Source organism: Coturnix japonica, chromosome 2 (genome assembly GCF_054131305.1).
Source record: "Coturnix japonica strain WE chromosome 2, WE-NBRP24, whole genome shotgun sequence".
Lineage (NCBI taxonomy): Eukaryota > Metazoa > Chordata > Aves > Galliformes > Phasianidae > Coturnix > Coturnix japonica.
The window spans coordinates 19,003,407-19,021,158 of record NC_140664.1 but is presented as its reverse complement, the minus strand read 5'-3'; the positions used below and the strand labels follow the sequence as shown (position 1 = coordinate 19,021,158).

General features: G+C 37.6%; 1 protein-coding gene across 4 annotated transcripts in view; it reads right to left on the bottom strand.

Annotated features, from left to right (window-relative positions):
* Positions 1–17,752, bottom strand: part of RGS22 (regulator of G protein signaling 22) — a 60,473-nt gene that overhangs the window by 12,979 nt on the left and 29,742 nt on the right. For all 4 annotated transcript variants that reach the window (XR_014942477.1, XM_032442814.2, XM_032442815.2 and 1 more), the window contains exons 15-22: positions 15,972–16,166; positions 12,587–12,679; positions 11,900–12,066; positions 8,786–8,948; positions 7,997–8,155; positions 6,178–6,237; positions 4,071–4,232; positions 1,003–1,182 (exon numbers count right to left, since the gene is read on the bottom strand). Coding sequence is in view for 3 of the 4 variants with exons in the window: in XM_032442814.2 (XP_032298705.2) it covers positions 1,003–1,182; positions 4,071–4,232; positions 6,178–6,237; positions 7,997–8,155; positions 8,786–8,948; positions 11,900–12,066; positions 12,587–12,679; positions 15,972–16,166 (1,179 nt within the window). In the remaining variant the exon portion in view is untranslated. The remainder of the gene's footprint in view (positions 1–1,002; positions 1,183–4,070; positions 4,233–6,177; positions 6,238–7,996; positions 8,156–8,785; positions 8,949–11,899; positions 12,067–12,586; positions 12,680–15,971; positions 16,167–17,752) is intronic.

Genomic DNA, 17,752 nt, shown 5'->3' with positions numbered 1-17,752 from the left:
AAGTATTCTTGATAAAATATACACCAGTAGAATTTCTTTTGCACCACTGTACTGCTCAAGTATTTCAAATATTCAGTTCATTAGGGAGAGAGGTTTTTTCCTCCTTAAGAGAAAGGAAATACTTTTTTTGCCTCTGGAAAGACTCTTAAACCACATTACAGATCTATGAGCAAATCTTGGATAATTTTTAAATGATATAATCTCTCACAGGGTCTTTTTTGAACTAGAATAAGAAAAACAATTTTTACAGAGCAAGCAGAGGGGCTCAGCGAATTCTGTTGCTGCACATACTAAGACTCACAGTTTTCATTTTATTTAGATCTTTATTTCTCATTCAGAAAGTTGGCTTCTATGGAGCTGAGCACGCTCAGCACCTCATCCCGTTCTCTGACAAACTGTAGTTCAGTCAAAACATTTGATGGACTTACACTTGAGCTTTCAATGTTTTTAGAAGATACATCGTCAAAGTTAGAAGCAAGAAATAGGAAAATAATAAGTCTGCACTAGGGGTTCGTAGCTTGCTGCTCAGTCTGGTTAGTACACGGATCAGAAAATTGTCTGCAGACTTTTGGTAATAAAGGGGAAGATTCGGTACGTTAAGCTTTGTGCTCTACTCACATCTGCATTTTTTTCATATTTCTGTGAACAAATAGCTCTAACTATAAATTGCTTCTCTGGCATTAACTAAACGATAAAGAACACATGGCACAAAAAATGAACAGAGTTCATTCATACTGACAGAGCGACTACGCATACCTGGATACCACTTTTCTAGGATCAGCCAGCTGACACAAATTGTCTGCTTACATAGCAGCAAATAACTGAATCCCGTCTGTCGTATTCACCAGACTTTCTTCACTGAAAATGGTGACTCTAGTGTGCTACCTCATGTCCAGGCTTAAATACAGAGTCAAAACCATCACAGAAGCAATGAAGACTGTCCTTAAAATCAGCCACACAAACTCTAGCCATATCTGCTACAAGGTTCTCCCAGCTTCTTACCTGTGCCTCTCTAAAAATGTAAGGTCCTAGTTCTTTCCTGTGCTCCAAAATCTTCTGTGCTTGTTCAATCGGGATGTCAATCTGCAAAGCTGGGGGTACGGCGGAATTGATAAAGCAATCGATAATAGTCGTGATCTTATTCTGGACTGTGGCATCATCACAGTGAGAATGGCACAAGTCCTGACAGACAAAAACCAGCACTTTCAGTCAATGCAGAGAGAGATGCAAGACCCTTTGCAGGGGCCCACTGATCAAAGAGTAGCAGTCATACAAAAATAATTATACAGACAGATTCCTTCAGTGTGTAGGATGAAATTCTTATAGCAAATGTGCATGGTCACAGTCATAGTTAAAACACGAGTGAGACTTCTGGTTTGCAAATGCAGATATACAGCAGTCATTGATTTTAGGTGATAGTCTCTGATTGCGTCTTCTGATGGCCACTGTATTTTTTATCCTGCTCTCAGTCTGAATATATTACAGACAAAGAGGAGGCATTGCTGAAAAGAAAAACACACCTCTGAGTGTGAAATGCACTGATTTTCACAATGAGCTTGCTATGAGTAGCATTGCAACAATAACTGGGGGGGAAAAAAAAAAAGACATACCAACATTATACGAACTCCAAGAATACGGAGGAATTATTTAGAGGGGTACAAGATGTTACAACCAGGAATGCTGGTGCAAGGAATGATAATTTCAGCTACAAGTACAGTCTGCCATTCACTGAAATCTTCTCATTTCCCCATTCCCAAAACATCAGGGTCTGAAATAATTCCTGGCAGGATAAACAGAATACAAAACAGACCTGAACCTACAAAGGTGAGATCTCAAAGGGGCAATGGGGTTTTCTACCATTTTAATATGGTCCTATAATTCTGGTAAAGGCAGATTTAACTGTGTTTTCACACTCGGGTGATGCTACCGCTGTTCTTTGACAGGAGAGAAAAATCATTCAGCTTCCTAGAAACCCTTTGAAACTCATGCTTTCCATCTATCAAGACATTTCTATAACAATTTCATGTATCTACTAGAGGCAAAATGAACACTCTGGAGAATGTTCAGGAAGAGAGATCTCTAAATGAAGAATATGCATTTAGTTTTGGTAGAGAAGGCTGGCTATTTACTTTATGCAGAAATTAAAACCAGGGTTTTTAACCAGAAATGTGGTGTGTGGAAGAGCTGGTTTGTTTTATTATGGATACTTCTTAGTTTTGTAAAGGAAAAAAGAATGATAACAGCTACAACAAAGAAAATACAGCAATACAAAAACATATTCAATATATCCTAAGAATATATTATGGCTTTCTTTGCTCATCTAGCATAGAAGAAAAAGCAGAGCGCAGTAGTAAGTGGGAACTAAAACAAGCCGTAAGATATGAAGAGGAATGAGACATGAACATACAGGAACAGATGGAAATGATCCACAGAGTTATATAAAAAAATATATTTTTTGTTTGTCCCAAGATTTGCCGCCAGCCCGAATGGGTTACAAGGAGCAATGCAGACAGCGGCTCCCCAAGGGAGTTCTATCTAAACTGATGGCATGATAGGGCTCAGACAACACAAGCATGCACTATGCAGAGCACTGCCCACATCTTTGGCAATATTCCTCCAGTTCAGCCTGACCCACAACACTCCTACTACTCCAGCCCTTTGTTTCTATAAAGAGCATCAACTGCCAACCATGACAAATCGCATGCGTGTAGAAATATGGTCAGATTGTACTTTTTTCTTGATAAGAAGACAAATAAAATTAACAAAAAAGAAGGAGAGGGGAGGGGGAATAAAACAATGAAGGCTTTCTTCAGGAAGTAGATCCACCACCACCAAAAAAAAAAAAAAAAAAAAAAAAAAAAAAAAAAAACGCCACAATAAAATCCCACTAGTTTAAACTACATTCCACATTTGCTGCAAGTTTGTTTTCTCCACAGTATAGTAATGAAGGGGAACAAATCTGAAAAAACACTGGATACTCTGAGAAGAATTCATGTCATCTACCTTCAGGTGCCTTAATGCCAAGCTCCTAGTCTAAGCTAATCTCCTGGTAACCAAGAGCGAGGTAGCAGCACCTCCAGAGAGCATTTCAGCCTACAGAGGTCAGAGCCTTTGTGAGTACAGGACAATTGCCCTCTGGAAGCGGAGGAGCTTTGGCTTCTAAAATAGACCCCAAATTCAAATGCCAGAACTAACCAGTGAAAATGCAGCATGTGCCTGCATCAAGATTCTCAAGTGCCAATGCAGCATCACCAGTGTTTACCTCCTAATTTCTGAGCATGTTAGCTAACCTCATGCTCTCAGACCACCCTGTTTATGAGCCTAGGAGAGTCTCTGCACTGTCCCAAAGGTAAAAGAAAAGAGGAAAGAGGGAAAGATCCACAGTGTACTTGAATTCAGTCCAGGGTGCTACTGAGGAGGCTGCTGTGTAATTTAAAGTTTCACTCCAGAAAATTCTGATGGTGTGTTGCCTCACACTACCAAAATTGCACAAGGAGGCGTGTATATATATGGGAGAGAGGAAATCACTGCTGACCTCAGCCACCTCCTCAGCTGCAGTCAGTTGCAACTGCGCTGCGTGGAGTGCAAGGCAGCTGGTGGCTGCATTTTACATGCAAGTTTTTAGGGTTTATACTATCTTTACAGTTGTACACTTGCTTGCATTTAAAATTTCTCTCTGGTTGTTAAGGAACTACCAAACTCAGCAACAATCTCTCTGTTTAACAATATTCATCTCTAAAGACAGAATGAACATTTTAATGCTTTCATATTTTCTGGTTCTCAGAAGATGTATACCAGAATCAGGGCATTAGCTGGTTAATAGTATCCCTTAGGGATCCAAGAGAACGTTAGAGTTTAAACAAGTAAAAGAAATACAGGCAAAATATATTCAAGTCATTAAAAAACAATTACTCTGAGGGAAGAAAACCAGCTAAACAGTGAATGAGGCTTTCCTATGAACAAGAAAATACTTAGAGATATTCTCGTTACAGTTTTCCTAATTTGCAGTAACAGATGACATTTGCTTACAAAGTGAATGGTAGTCCCCTTGTGCCGCTTTACTACCGTACCTTGTACTTCTGTACCTCCTGCCAAAAGAGCACTCCATTCCCCAGTAGGTCTCCTTTCAGTGACACAAAGCGTTGAAACTGATTTGCTGTCACAGGATCCAACAGCGCTTTGCGGAAAGCAATTATTTCACTGGATGAAGAAACCCTCTTGTTGTCCACATGCTGTCAAGAGAAGAAATAAATGCACCAAATAAACTTTGTTTCAAAAAGCAATAACAAAGGCATTAGTTAGCTTAAACTGTCTGATTCTTATCTTTGCACTGACCCTAACTTTCAGTAGTTTATGAGCTTATGACATGGATACAATAGAATTTGGCAAGGTTTCGTTTCTTTCTTTTTGTTTCTTTTCTTTTTTTTCCAGTTTGGTTTGGGCAACATTTTTTGGAAAACGTGATGGGAGAGGAAATGACTGACAATGATTTAGACCATATGACTACATACTATAAAGTATGGAAACAGCTATTGTTATTGATTATGGCAACAGGCTACTTTTCTAGAGAACAGTTTGAGTTTTGTGCAAACAAACAACAAAGAAAAGGGAACAGACAAACCACATAGCTAGAAGTTGTTAAATGCTTCTGACAGGGATCTCACTAACAAAATGAGTTTTGAAAAGTGTTGCCATGATCACCAACAGAAGCTGGAGAGTTTGCTCTCTGTGGAATAAAGCTACCAATGGTAAAATAGAATTTAAAGTCATCGAGACATTTTGGAAATCCTCTTGCTGCAAAACAGAGAGCAAGTAGGCAGCCAGGAAGGGGTGGAGAAAGAAAGGTGGCCTATGCAGGGACATTTTGTTTGAAATGAAGTTCAGGCTGGCCTGCCTTCCTGAACAAACAGTTCTTGTGCTGTCACTGAAAAGCAAGCCAAGCAGTCACCCTCTGTTATCAGATGGATGAATGAAAACTATCTATCTTCTAGCAGTGGGACAAAACTCTCAAAGTCCTGGAGGGATGGAGTGTTGTTCAATGGTCTGGATGGGAAAGAAACATTTTTAGTTGTAAACAATCTCAGAAACCTAACCTGATTCTAAGCTGAAAGTCATTCTACATTTATACTTAAAATCAAGGGTTATGCTCCATATTCTGCTGCAGAGGCACCAGGGATGGGCACCTACCCCTGCAGGAGGATGTGTGGTGATTGCCCAGAGGGTTCCTTGATTAAAATAAGGTCAGCTCAGTGTGTCAGATGGCATCTTCTCAGATCTCCTCCACATCTCCACACATGTGCCATCCACTGTGACCAGTATGAGACAGCTTTTGGGAAAAATCATTCTTGGGGCATGTTCATAAAAAGAAGAACATAACGCTGCTCCCAATTCTACACTTACATTAGTACTGCTTAGCTTTTGGGTCAGCAACCTTAAAGCAGAATACAGAAAATAACTATCTTCCTGACAAACAGACAAAAAGAAAACTTAGTTAACAGAACCCACATGCACTTTGGATCTCTTCCGAGCTAATGGTTTGCATGGATAATTGGTGACCGGGTCTCCAGTTTGATTTCAACACACAATAAAAGTTCAACTGAATAAATGTACGCAACTTGTATGTTGGCAATCACCAAGAGTTCACTGCTCTTCAAGAGAAAACACTGGCAAACAACTGATGAAATGTATTATTACAAAGGTTTAAGATGTTTAAGATTGATATTATCTCAGTGCTTTAAGATTAAAATACAATTCTAAATGAAACAGATACTGTGAGATATGATTAAACCTGCCCACTCCACTGCATACTTCACATTCCCTTTTGTGTCTGCACGTAATCCACTCGCAATAATAAATAAACTACCAGATGCTGGAATGAACAGCTTGTCCCAATAAGTCCACTGCATGCAAAATACAGATAAATGTGAATTAAAGTTACAATACCAGTTTAAGGGCGGTTAAGAGTGATCTACAGTGCAGAACAAGGGACTTTTTTTTTCCAAGTATGACCTCTCCAGACAGGAAGGGAGCGAAATTTACCATGAGCGTCCAGCAAGGAGCTAAATTCATCACTAATGTGTGTAATTACCCTCCTGTAGCCAATACAATCATGTGCAAGGTCCAAACAGAAAAGACAATGAAACTGCAGACACAAGAGACATAATAAACTTAACTTGCCTTCCACGTCCTTGTTGTCTTCTGTTTTTGTCTTAGGAGATCTTCGGTTTTGTCCCTTACCTATGGTTAAACAAAAGATTGTCATTGCATTTTTTAAATCGTCTTGTTTGATGATCAGCCATCTGATGATTGAAACTGCAGTGGAAGAATAGTTGAAATATCTTCATTTGGCTCTTAATGCTTGAAACTTATTGCAGACCCACAACAAGAGCACCATCCTCTGTTAAGCTATAAAAAAGCATACGGTCATTAAGACTGACGCATTAAGAAGTCAAGAGGCAACAGCAGATAAATTGTGCTCTTCCACTGGTTTGTCTTAGCCATAATGTACTGGGGAGCCACTCATGTTGTATTTCAGGTTCTGATATTAGGGTGTTTTGTAAATGAAATGTTTTTGCTCTTTTGGACAGACGATATATCAGAAATAGAGAATTGATCCCGCAGCTTCTTTGCAGCAAAACATACACCTCAAATCAAGGGCAGATTTCCTGAATAAGGACTACATAGCATGCCCACAGCGTTTGGTCACTGTGAAATATGAAGCCAAGTGGAGAATGTCATCTGGTTTCATTTCTTCTAAAATACATTCTTCAAAGGACCTTTTCATCCTCTGAATTTACAGTAAGAAAGAGAAAGGAGCAGTGAGACTTAAATGGAGTTAGGGACAGACTAAAAGCAGATTAAAACTATGTATTTCCTGTAAACTGTTTATTAGAGTTTAATTCAGCATTTTCCAAACTACGAGGGCTACTCTCCCTGCCAGTACAGTGCAGCAGGTGCAAGAAGAGGTATGAACAAGCTTCCAGAATGGCAAGCAGCTTAGCCTTATCCCATGGTCTTGTGCTCATCAGAAAAGCAGAATTCAGATTAAAAGGGCAGAAGATTAGGAAATTTTGCTTTAATAGAATCATTATTAAAAGTACTATTTGTCTTATGACAGCCTCTACTTTCTGATTGCTTAGGGCTCTGGATCGATTAAAAAGGATCCAGTATAATTCTGACAACACTTCTAATAAACCTCTTGATATGAAGATGATCGAGGATTTTATCAGTCAGTGCAGTGTGCGCATGTGTCCACGTGGTGGAACCGTCAAGTTTCCTTCTGCCCTGACAGTCACTTTTCAGAGCTCTTGTGGCAGCACAGAGGAAACAAGTCTTTTTGCAACTGTCACCTGCAGGATGATATTCCTGCACTGATCCCAGCCATAAAAGCCAGATATTAGCTCTGCTCGTTCCGCACTCTTTCTAATGAGCCAGTAGGAGTGAAAGGTTCCTCATTACTTGTTTTCTGGCAACTTTTTAAAGTAACCAATGGGAAGCAAGACTTGTAGTAGTTAATCTCCTTGATTCAGCAGAATTTCACAAAATCTGGAGTAATTTCTACAGGTACTGCAACTCCAGATGAGAAAATACAGGCAGTGTATGAGAGAGAGCACACAGCGTGGGGAGCCCACTCCTTTGTTTTGTTGTCCTCTTGGGTAAAGCCTTCACAAAGCAGCATTTCTTCCATGTGCAAGTGTATGGCTTGGGCCAGAAGGCTTATGGAGAGAGCAACACTGCAGCAAAGATGAGCATTCCCCCCCAGTAGTCTGGCTGCAGAGCCAACACCAGCTTCTACAGGTTTAGGGTCTAACTGATGTGAACCAGACTAAGCCTTCACAATTATCAGGTGAAATACATCCACCTGTACATGTTAGGTGGTATTTTTAAATGTGATCTGAATGTAAATTATAGGCTGCTTTTCCTCTGAACCTTTTAATCCCAATGGTAAATTATGAGCCAAACAAAACAACAATGCCTGCATGTGTTAAAAAATTACCTTTGCTTGTCCTTCTGCCCCTTGTTGTTCATCTTCCAGGAACAATGGCAGCCATTGTTCTTCTAATCTCTTCTGGACCCAGCGCTGAATTTCAAGCAGTACCGCTGGAGGAAGCCGATCATGAAGGATTTGTCCCCATCCTCCACCTGAACGCATTAGCTAAGCAATCCAAATACAATAACATATGACATAAACTTTTGTGTATACCAAAAGTCCTTTGTCTCTCTACATCCTTGATTTAGCAAAGCATGAGCTTAACTGTAAGCAAAGCATGCTTACCCAAGGCTCACATGTACTTTTCATAAAAGGGAACAGATTATATTTGTCCCTACCTATAATAGAACACAGACTCTGGCAAAAAGTACCCCATCTTGACCAAGTAAATTTCATAACTATCAAGATATTTCAGAGTACCACAGCTCAGACTTACCATCTGTGACTTTACTGACATACCAAAATAGAAAGCTGGAACAAGCCACTCAGTCTGAAAACCATTTTAACACTTTCTTTTGAGCTGTGCTGTGTGTGCCCTGGCTGTGGTTTCAAATGGGGATTTAAAGAGAGATGTTCTATAAGGATCTGGGAGGACAAGTCTGAGCAGGAAGCAAGGAACCTCTATAAGCACAATAGAACCAGACTAGTTCTGTTCCAAAAATACAAAGTACGAGCCAAAAATGAAGATAATATTTGAGGAGATAGCTTGGGGAAAAACAGAAGTAATGCTGATTACAGACTCTAATCTCGGTCCCACCAATTAGTGCTCTCAATGAATGGTTATGTAACTGGTACCTGTTCTTGTTGCTCTCTGGTAGCTGGGCTGTTGGGTCCAAAGAAATATTTTTTGTTCAGGTACTTGTTTTTAATTTCCTTGGATTTTTCCTCCCTTTTTTCTTGATCCTTGTGAGGCATGTTTTTGAACTGTTCAATATCTATCCAGCACATGAGATCCATTCTATGAACAAATTTAAACAGAATGTTTATTTCAATATAGAGTTAATTTCATCAGCATTCTAGAGAGTTATTAGTTCAACCACAAACCACCAGAGTGCTAAGTCCTAAATACCAGGTTACATTGGACTGAAATTTTATGTCAATTTTTCCTTTGGTTGTGTCATCTGGTGTGACCAAAGCACATGCTGAACAGACAGATCAAAACGTATCTTGGGGATCTCATATAGGGTCCTTCTGAAGTACAGCAGCAAGGAGCAAACTCCTCAGTTTGATGCTGCTGAATCCAGCAGGGACTGTGAACCAGAGACACAGAGCAGAGCTCACGAAGTGAAGGCAAAAAGAAACACATGAATATTTGAATGGATACTGCAGGCTGTGAGCCACCAGGAGATGAGTTGGCATCCCCATTCTGCCTCTTCATAGCGCTTTGTGACAGAGGAGCAGGGATGACAGCTAGGAATGGCTGCCCAGGAATCATTTCCCTTCCTATACCATGTGAGTGCTGGAGCTCGTGAGTCAGTCCGTAAATCAAGCAGACAAAAACAATTTATGGTAAATTTCATTTCTAGGGCTTTTTGAGGGCTGCCTTTTCATAAATTACCAATTTTGCTCCTTATTTAATTACTTATAAATGACAACCTCCATATGCAGTTCTTGGTCTTTGTTTTGTTCATAATCATTTGAGTGTATACTGTCTATTTGAATTTGTTTTAATGGAACATGTATTGGTTTTATTCTTTAAACTAGAGGACATGAGAACTGACATATCAACAATTTCAGGTTAATTCATGTGACTGCTTTCTGACAATATCTTCTATCCAAAGTTTGGTGAGCGTTTCAATGAGGACATTCATTATTTGCAGCAGGAAATGTGAAACATTGAATTCAGACAAATCTGTTTCACTTTTCCATTTGTTTATTAGCTGGCTTTTTGAAGCATTACTCTTTGAGTAAAACTTTCAAAAGCATCCAAATGATTTAAGAACAGATATCTCCTTTTCAGAAGTCTTTTGATACCCTTCCAGGCTTATAGGTTTTATCAAGATTGATATTCTTTCATCTGTTAGTTTGTCAGAAGGGAAATAAGTTCACTCAAAGGCTAGTGATCCAAGTTGCTGTGGTTTACGAAATTATTGCTTGTCACCTACCCATGCCAACTCACCAAAAATGTCCATCTCACTAAAAGAAATATATCCTCTTAAAGTATATTAGCTTAAAACTACTTACAATTATGGCTTATCTAAGCATGCTCTACTTTATACTTCCAACAGATCAGGAGTATTTGCATAGTCAGTTGCTCTGGCAAAACTAACAAATAATAAGCCATGAAGCCAAAGTAAGTGAGACAAATTAGCCTGCAATTGCACAAATGAATCCTGTATGTTTAATTAATATTAATTAAAGGAATATGATTTTGTTTCTCAATAGAATTTGTGCTCATGCGGTCAGTAACCAATCTGTTCTTTCCAAAACTTCACTTACAATTGAGCCATGACAGAGTTAAGTTAGTAGGTCTAGGGCTATCTCTGAAACTGCTTTCTGAGACCCTTTCATATTTTTCTTCATTAGGAATTTTTACAGAAGACAATTTGTACATAAACAAAATATTTCTCTGGCTCTATCATTTAACACTTGTCCATGATCAATAGAGAGACAGGAACTTCCCGAGGTGACTCAGCATGTACATCAAAGACACCACTGTAGCCATTTTACTGGTGATCTCTACCATCTCCCCAGTTAGAGAGGAAGTCTATACTCATCGTCTCCAAAATGGAGTTTTGCACATCTCAGAGGTACATGAGACAGGGAGAAATGAAAAATCAGAATGTCAGTAGCAGTTGCATATAATTCATGAAAAGATAAATATGAGTATATTGAGTATGAATACTCAATGTTTTTTTACTGCTATTAGTGCATAATCAAAAATGTCTGGAAGCTGCTGATCTAGACAACTAATTTAGAAAAAGAGTGGCACTATGCTTAATGGAACGTGCACACCTACACTATGAAAAATTCTATCTCTCTGAGATTGTTGTAGTCAATGAAGAAAAATATCTATATTTGGGAGTTATTAATTTTAGATGTCCCCTTCAGAACTAGAGGAATTGTCTCCATAAATGTGTATTTGTCTCTCTGACTACAGAAGGAACCCCTGATGACTGTGTCTTGGCCAGAGGAATCCTGTGTTAGACGAACATCTCTATATACTGTCGAAAAAGGTGGCCAATATCCAATTTAAAATTGTGGTAGCACTTATCTGTAAGTAATAGACAATATGCAATGCATCAGCTAGTGGGAAGTGAAAATTAAGGGACATGCTAGCAATTAAGAAGTACATTTGACTTCTCCTAAAGCAGAATAGAAATTAAAGAGGCTTGGTGAAAAACAAACAAACAAAAAGTAGCAGACTCACATATAATTCTGATAGAACTTCTGTTCAGATATTCATTCTTAAACAAGTGGGCTATTTTTCAAAAGCTTTCCATAAAAATTATCTACCAGGAGCTGGTACTTAATTCTGTTTGGATCAGTGCAAACACAAAACTGCAGTTGCTTTCACACGATGAGAATGACATGGTCACATTCTACTTGTATATTTTTGTAACATTCTGCCTTATTTTGTAAATGTGCTAAATAGAATCTGTACAAAAAAAGATCAGTTTTTACTCATTATTGGCTAATTGCTGTACTCAGGATTTTGCCAGAGCATAAACTGAAAGTAAAACCAGACTGCAAATGTGCTATGATAGAAGGATTTTTACCTCCAAAGAAGTTAAGACAATTCAGTTGTCAGACAGTGTGCATGTATATTTCACAAATATGCAAACATTAAACAAACAAATAAATAATAAATAATTGAAATCCTTGAATATTTAGATAGTCAAGATCCTTAACAAAGATTTCTTCTGGACTTATAAATAAGTAAATTAATTATATAATGCAGAAACATACCCAGCAGAATTCTCATTAAGAAAAATCCAGAACTGTTCTAACTTCTGTTTGTCTTGGAACAGGTCATACAAATTAGAACCTGCCAGTTGTTTGGAGTCTTGATGCAAGTTCTGAGCTTCTTTGAGAACGTCAGGGAAGGATGGCAGACCAGTGTCAGCAACAGTTCTCTGAGGAAAGAAATTATTTCACTTACATAACTACTTTTTCATCTATATTTTGCTCAGTCTAATAATCCTGCATTAGAAAATTTCTATCTCCATAGAACAGCTTTAAGATCACTAAGAAAATAAATTGAGTTAAGCGTCCAGCTCCTAAGCAGCTTTATTCTTATGTTTGTTTTAAACATATTAATGTGTGCAGGTTCCATAATCAAATAAACTAATACATATCTGTAATTTACTTGAAATCGACGTATTCAAGCCCAAGGGCACAAAATATACTCCACCAGTGGAGACTGCCCCATTGAGTCCAATCATAAGATTGTGTGATATTGGTGGAACTAACAGATGAACTGAATTTGTAATTAACACAGTGGCTATCATTCATTTCCCAGTACACGGATGGCAAAAATCAGACTACTTGCTTTTCCAAACTGGCATGTAGGGAATATTTCATTGCTGATACTTCAAGTGTTAACCCTCTGTGATAGAAAATGAGTTTGTTTTTGTTAGTAGGTACTTGTCTTACCTCATTCTTCTTGGAAACACTTTCTTGATGCAAAGCCTGGAGTTTTCTAAAGTACACAGAGTCCAGCTGTCGAGTTTCTTCCACCAACTCCACCTAATAAAAATAATATCTTATGTCATCCCTACAGTACACATTATAGAAAGATGGAGAACCGGACAGGCAACTTGCCAGTGACAGTGGATAGAAAAGAATATGTTTGCCAATAATGAGACAAATGTTTAGGAGAACCTAGAAGTCACATCCTTGTGACAAAGAAAATATATGATGGCACAACATTTTCAGATCTATGCAGATTTTTACAGAATACTACAAAATAACCCAGTTGTATCTTTAAGATAAGAACTTCAAATTAAAGAACATGCCGAATTGCCCTGTGTAAAGCAAGCCAGACTTATGTGATTGCTTCTACTAGTAAACTGCATTTCAAAGTGTCACTGAGAAGCAGAAAGACAGGCTTTAAAACAATCACTCTCAGTGGTAAATGACAAAAAGATAGAGTCTCACATGTTTCCAGAAGTGGAAATTAGAGACAAAGATGACATCTTATGATAATATCTGAACAATTAAGGTGAAAGCTTTCAGAGTTTCAGTCTCTTCATTTTGATAATAGCTACTGCCTTAAAACAACAAATTGTGCATGATTGGAACACATTAAGTGCTGGCATTTTTTCAAATTAACTAGAAGCACTGTACATATAACTACAGTAGTTCTCCACGTTATTTGCAAACAACCAGTAACAGTGCAAAGAATAGTTTGGTGACCCTCTCCACTGACTAAACCACTCAAGTGCAATTTTAGGACACTGAGTAAAATTTAGGCAACGAGTTAAATTGATTAGTATTCCCATCACAAAGATTTAAAAGCTGTGGTCTTATTATACAAGAATTTATGTGTAAGAGAGATAAAAGCTTTTAGATTATTATTCATTACACTTTTATCTAAATGGGAATACCACGCTAGTCACCGCATTACCTAAATACCTTCAGGCTCCGTGTAACTCTATTCCACTGTTCTAAAGTGCTTTTAGGTATTCTTTTCCTTAAAAGAAAGGTAGTTTGAAAGAAAATAGGAAAATAATTCAGAACATTTTTCACTTAAAACAGAGAACAGATAGAGGCAGTATGAGAGTCAATAATAAAAAAGAACTCTTTTTCCTGTTCTCTTTCTTTTTTGTTTTGTTTTATAATATAAAAAGGTAGATTCATACTAACCATGTTGCAAATAAACAATTTTGAACTCACCTAATTCTTGATAAAATATCTTGTTTCATTATGGGCCAAATATATCCTGCTGTCTGGGAGAACAAAGGAGGAGAGTAGAGCCAGGGACTGAACAAAATACAAAGCAGACCTTTTCTTTGTGTTCAGGAGTGTGCCTAATGCATCAGCCTGCGCCTAGTACAAAGAGACTCTAGTGCCTCCTAGAACAGGTCATTTTATGTCTGTGTGCAATAATTCTTCACAAATGCACTCAGAAGGATTTGGTTCTATTTTGCCGTGCTCTGCTTAAGATGTTTGTGTTATTAGGGTATTTACTAAGAAGTCTGCACATAACTGAACATTTGCAAAGCAGAACATCACCTAAATCAAAAGGGCTCTCCCTGAGTTAACTCAAGAACACCCGACATACGCATTAAATTAACATAAAGTAAGAGTTTTCAGTTACTACTTTGGAGAAATTCTTCCATCATTAGAAGCAGCGAAAATGCTGTATTCAGAGTGTTCTCAAAAGCAGAGTCCTTTCTGTACACAAATGGTATATTATCATACTCTGATAAGCCGATGCCGTGTCTTGGTAAGGAACTGGCTCTAGATACTAGACAACTAGTAATGGTAATACATACATAACTATACATTTATAAAAGAAGTACAATTTAATAATAATCTGATGGAAAGTAAACAAAATTTCAGATTAATGAAAGCACCAATTGATTACATAGCATTCTGCAGGTCATTAACAATTTTAGATGAAATACATTCAAACTATTTTATGTTTCTTAGGGGAATTAAGTTATGACAGGATGAGATAAAATGGTCCTTTTGTGAATTAATTTGAAGGTAGAAAATAAAAAATAAAGAAATACATGGCTTTCATAATGGGGTGTGGTTCATATTCAGTCTCATAGGGATCTGTGCTGAGGTTGTTTTAAATGTATTCAGAAATTATCTGGAAAAGGAGGTGAGTGAGAAGACAACAATATTCGTGTAATAATACCACAGAACAGAAAATGAAATTGACTGTGAAGAGCTACGGGACTTCAGGATATTTAGCATCTGTGTGATAAGGAGAAGCTGGATTTGATGACAATAAACATTAAGTCATTCAAATTATCTCCAAATTAGGGCTTTACATTAGCTGCTGTTACTTGGTAAGGAGATCTTGGAATCATTACAGATGGCTATTAGCTTACATTTTGCACAAGCACTCAGAGTTCACTAGGAGTCAAAAGGCAATTAGAATGATAGAAACAGTTAGGAAAGCAACAAAGAACAAAACAGAAAACATCATTCTGCTGCTGGATACTCCTTAGAGCATCTAGATCTTAAGCATTGCTTGTATCTCACAAAAAGAATATAAAGTGACAGATATAGATGGAATATATAAGCGTAAGAAAAGTATGAAACAGCTTCTCTAAAAGAAGATGTTGAATAGTCACAGACTGTTGAGTTTCTTCTATTGCATGATTGAACCTATTGCTACAGTGAGGCTGATGATTTATGGACCCAAGACACATTCATGTGAAGTCATGGGGCAAAAGGCTCATCAAAGACTATTAAACACAAAAAAAGGTAGACAAGGCTTCTGCTCTATGTGTCTCCTAGATCGCTAAGTGCTGAAGCTGGACATAATGCTGTATGTTTTTTTTGTTCTTACACGCTATTCTTAAACATCAGCACTGGCCACCACCTAAGTTGATATAGAAGTCTCTTCTCAAATTTGTGTTTGGGTATCAAACTCTGTTCTACTATTTCTCCATACATGCAAGAATGACAGTAGTTAAATAAATAAATAAATAAATACACTGTACTATAAAATTACTTTGGTCAACAACAGAAATGTACAAAAAAAATGTAACACTGCCAGAGTGCAAAGAGAAATTTTTCCATAGCGAAGTGCATTCCTTCCCACTCCACAGAGCGTGGGGTCTATGAAGCCTGCACCATCCTTTTGAAGGGGAATCCTGCTCTTCACAGGAAGCTCAGCCTATTCCATGTGGAAGGGAGTGGGTGACTGAAACATCCTGTAATACTTCACTTTTCCTGACTTTAAAGTCAGGAATGCAATAGGTCAGAATGCAGGACTAAGAAAGGGATATCTATGAAGACTCCTAGGATTTTCTTCTATTACATAAAAATTCTTCACAATGCCATACAAGTCAGTTACCTTTCCATACGTGTACTTGTCTGCTTCCACCATCTTCATCCATGGTTCTAGTAGAAGAAGGAGGATATGTTCTTCTGCTATGTCAAAAAGATCCTCAAAAGCTGGGTCCATTTTATGGTAAATCATGTTTCTCTTACTCTGATGAAGGCCAATGTCCATGCTGGCAGATGGGGCAATGTATGTTGCATACAGGAACTACAAAGAAACAGAAGAAATCTGTTTCTTAGACATCTTCTTTTCCAATGGTCACAGTCTTAATGCATATGTGTCCCCTGCTGGCCTGCTGTATATTCTGAACGTGCACCTGATTATACTCATCTTGTATTATATTTTACCTGTGCTATTATTTTGTCCAACATTCAGTTATTCCATAACTGGCCTCCCTGTCATTTTCACTTGAACCTGTAATTTTGAAGATGTTTGACTGATTCTTAGCTAGATTCAGATATCCACAATAATTACAGCAACAGCATATTTCATGAAGTATAAAGTTTCTTTCCACTATAATACTATAATTGAGTGCACCGAGTTTTTTGCAAAATATGTGCTGGGCCACTTTGTGAAAGAGAATTTCTTCTTCTGTTTTTACTAGGAATAGATGGGAAATCATAATTGTAGGGTTGAGAGAAGAGTGATAGGATTTCATTATATGCTGAGTTCCTCTTGCGCATTTCTTTGACATTCCTAGGGCTCCTTTGTGATACAGAATCTGTATCAGGAGATACCAATGCTGAACTGGTGCCTAAATCATTACCAAAGTAAGGATTATAACAGGTGCTTTCACAACAGGTGTTTTTATGAAACACAGAATTTGCCATTCAATGTGTAAAAGCAGAGAAAAGCTAAACCTGGAAAACATTTCCTTTTCTCTAACTTCATCTTCTTGAAGCACAGAGCCATTTTTTTCTCCCAAAGGTTTCTTGGCTTCTTCTTTCAAATAGATGACTAAATCACATTCTTATTTCCTTTTAAATGTTTCATAAATTGCTTTGAAAGCCAGATAAAAACATTTTCTTGCAGTAATATCTTAAAATAATATATCCCAGCATATCTTTCTAAAACATCATGACTCTGACTCCAGGTAGTAGACCAAGCAGAAAGAGATACTCCCATAATAAAATTCAGACAGGTTTGGTTTTTTTCTCTTCTTGTCAAAGTCTAATGAGGAAAACAATATAAAGAAGAAAATAGTACATCTATTCTGTTTTCAAGCAGAAATAAAGCACTGTTGTGTTTAGATTTTTAGCACAGTGTCTGGATATTTGAGTACATTAAATAATGACTTATCTTTTAACATCAACTTCTGATTTATTAAACTCCTCTATTCAAATAAAAGCAGTATCATCAAACTACATCTCCGTTATTTTGTACCTTAACAATTTGAAACATACCCTCTAGCTTCTCGTGGTACAAGGCCATTGAGGAATACCAAGACACAATGGCTGACATACTCCAATTAGAACTTGTTATAATAGTATATTCACTGCCCCTGTAGGATTCCACTCTCTTTCTGTGTAGATGTAATCACTAAAAACAAAGTCAACTTCATCAGTGCAATAGGGGCTTGAAAGTGTAAGGGTAAGGCCAAAGAATAAAGACATTGCCAAGTATAGTATTAGCCACATAGTATATAGACCACATTTATCCTGGCTTATTCTCTTCTCAGTAAATCTTAAAATTAATTGAAATGTAACAGATGCAATATGAATTAGATTCGTGGTGTTTTCAAACCTTGCAAGTCCTTTTGAAGAACCCTGAAAATAAAAAGTTTCAGTTACATC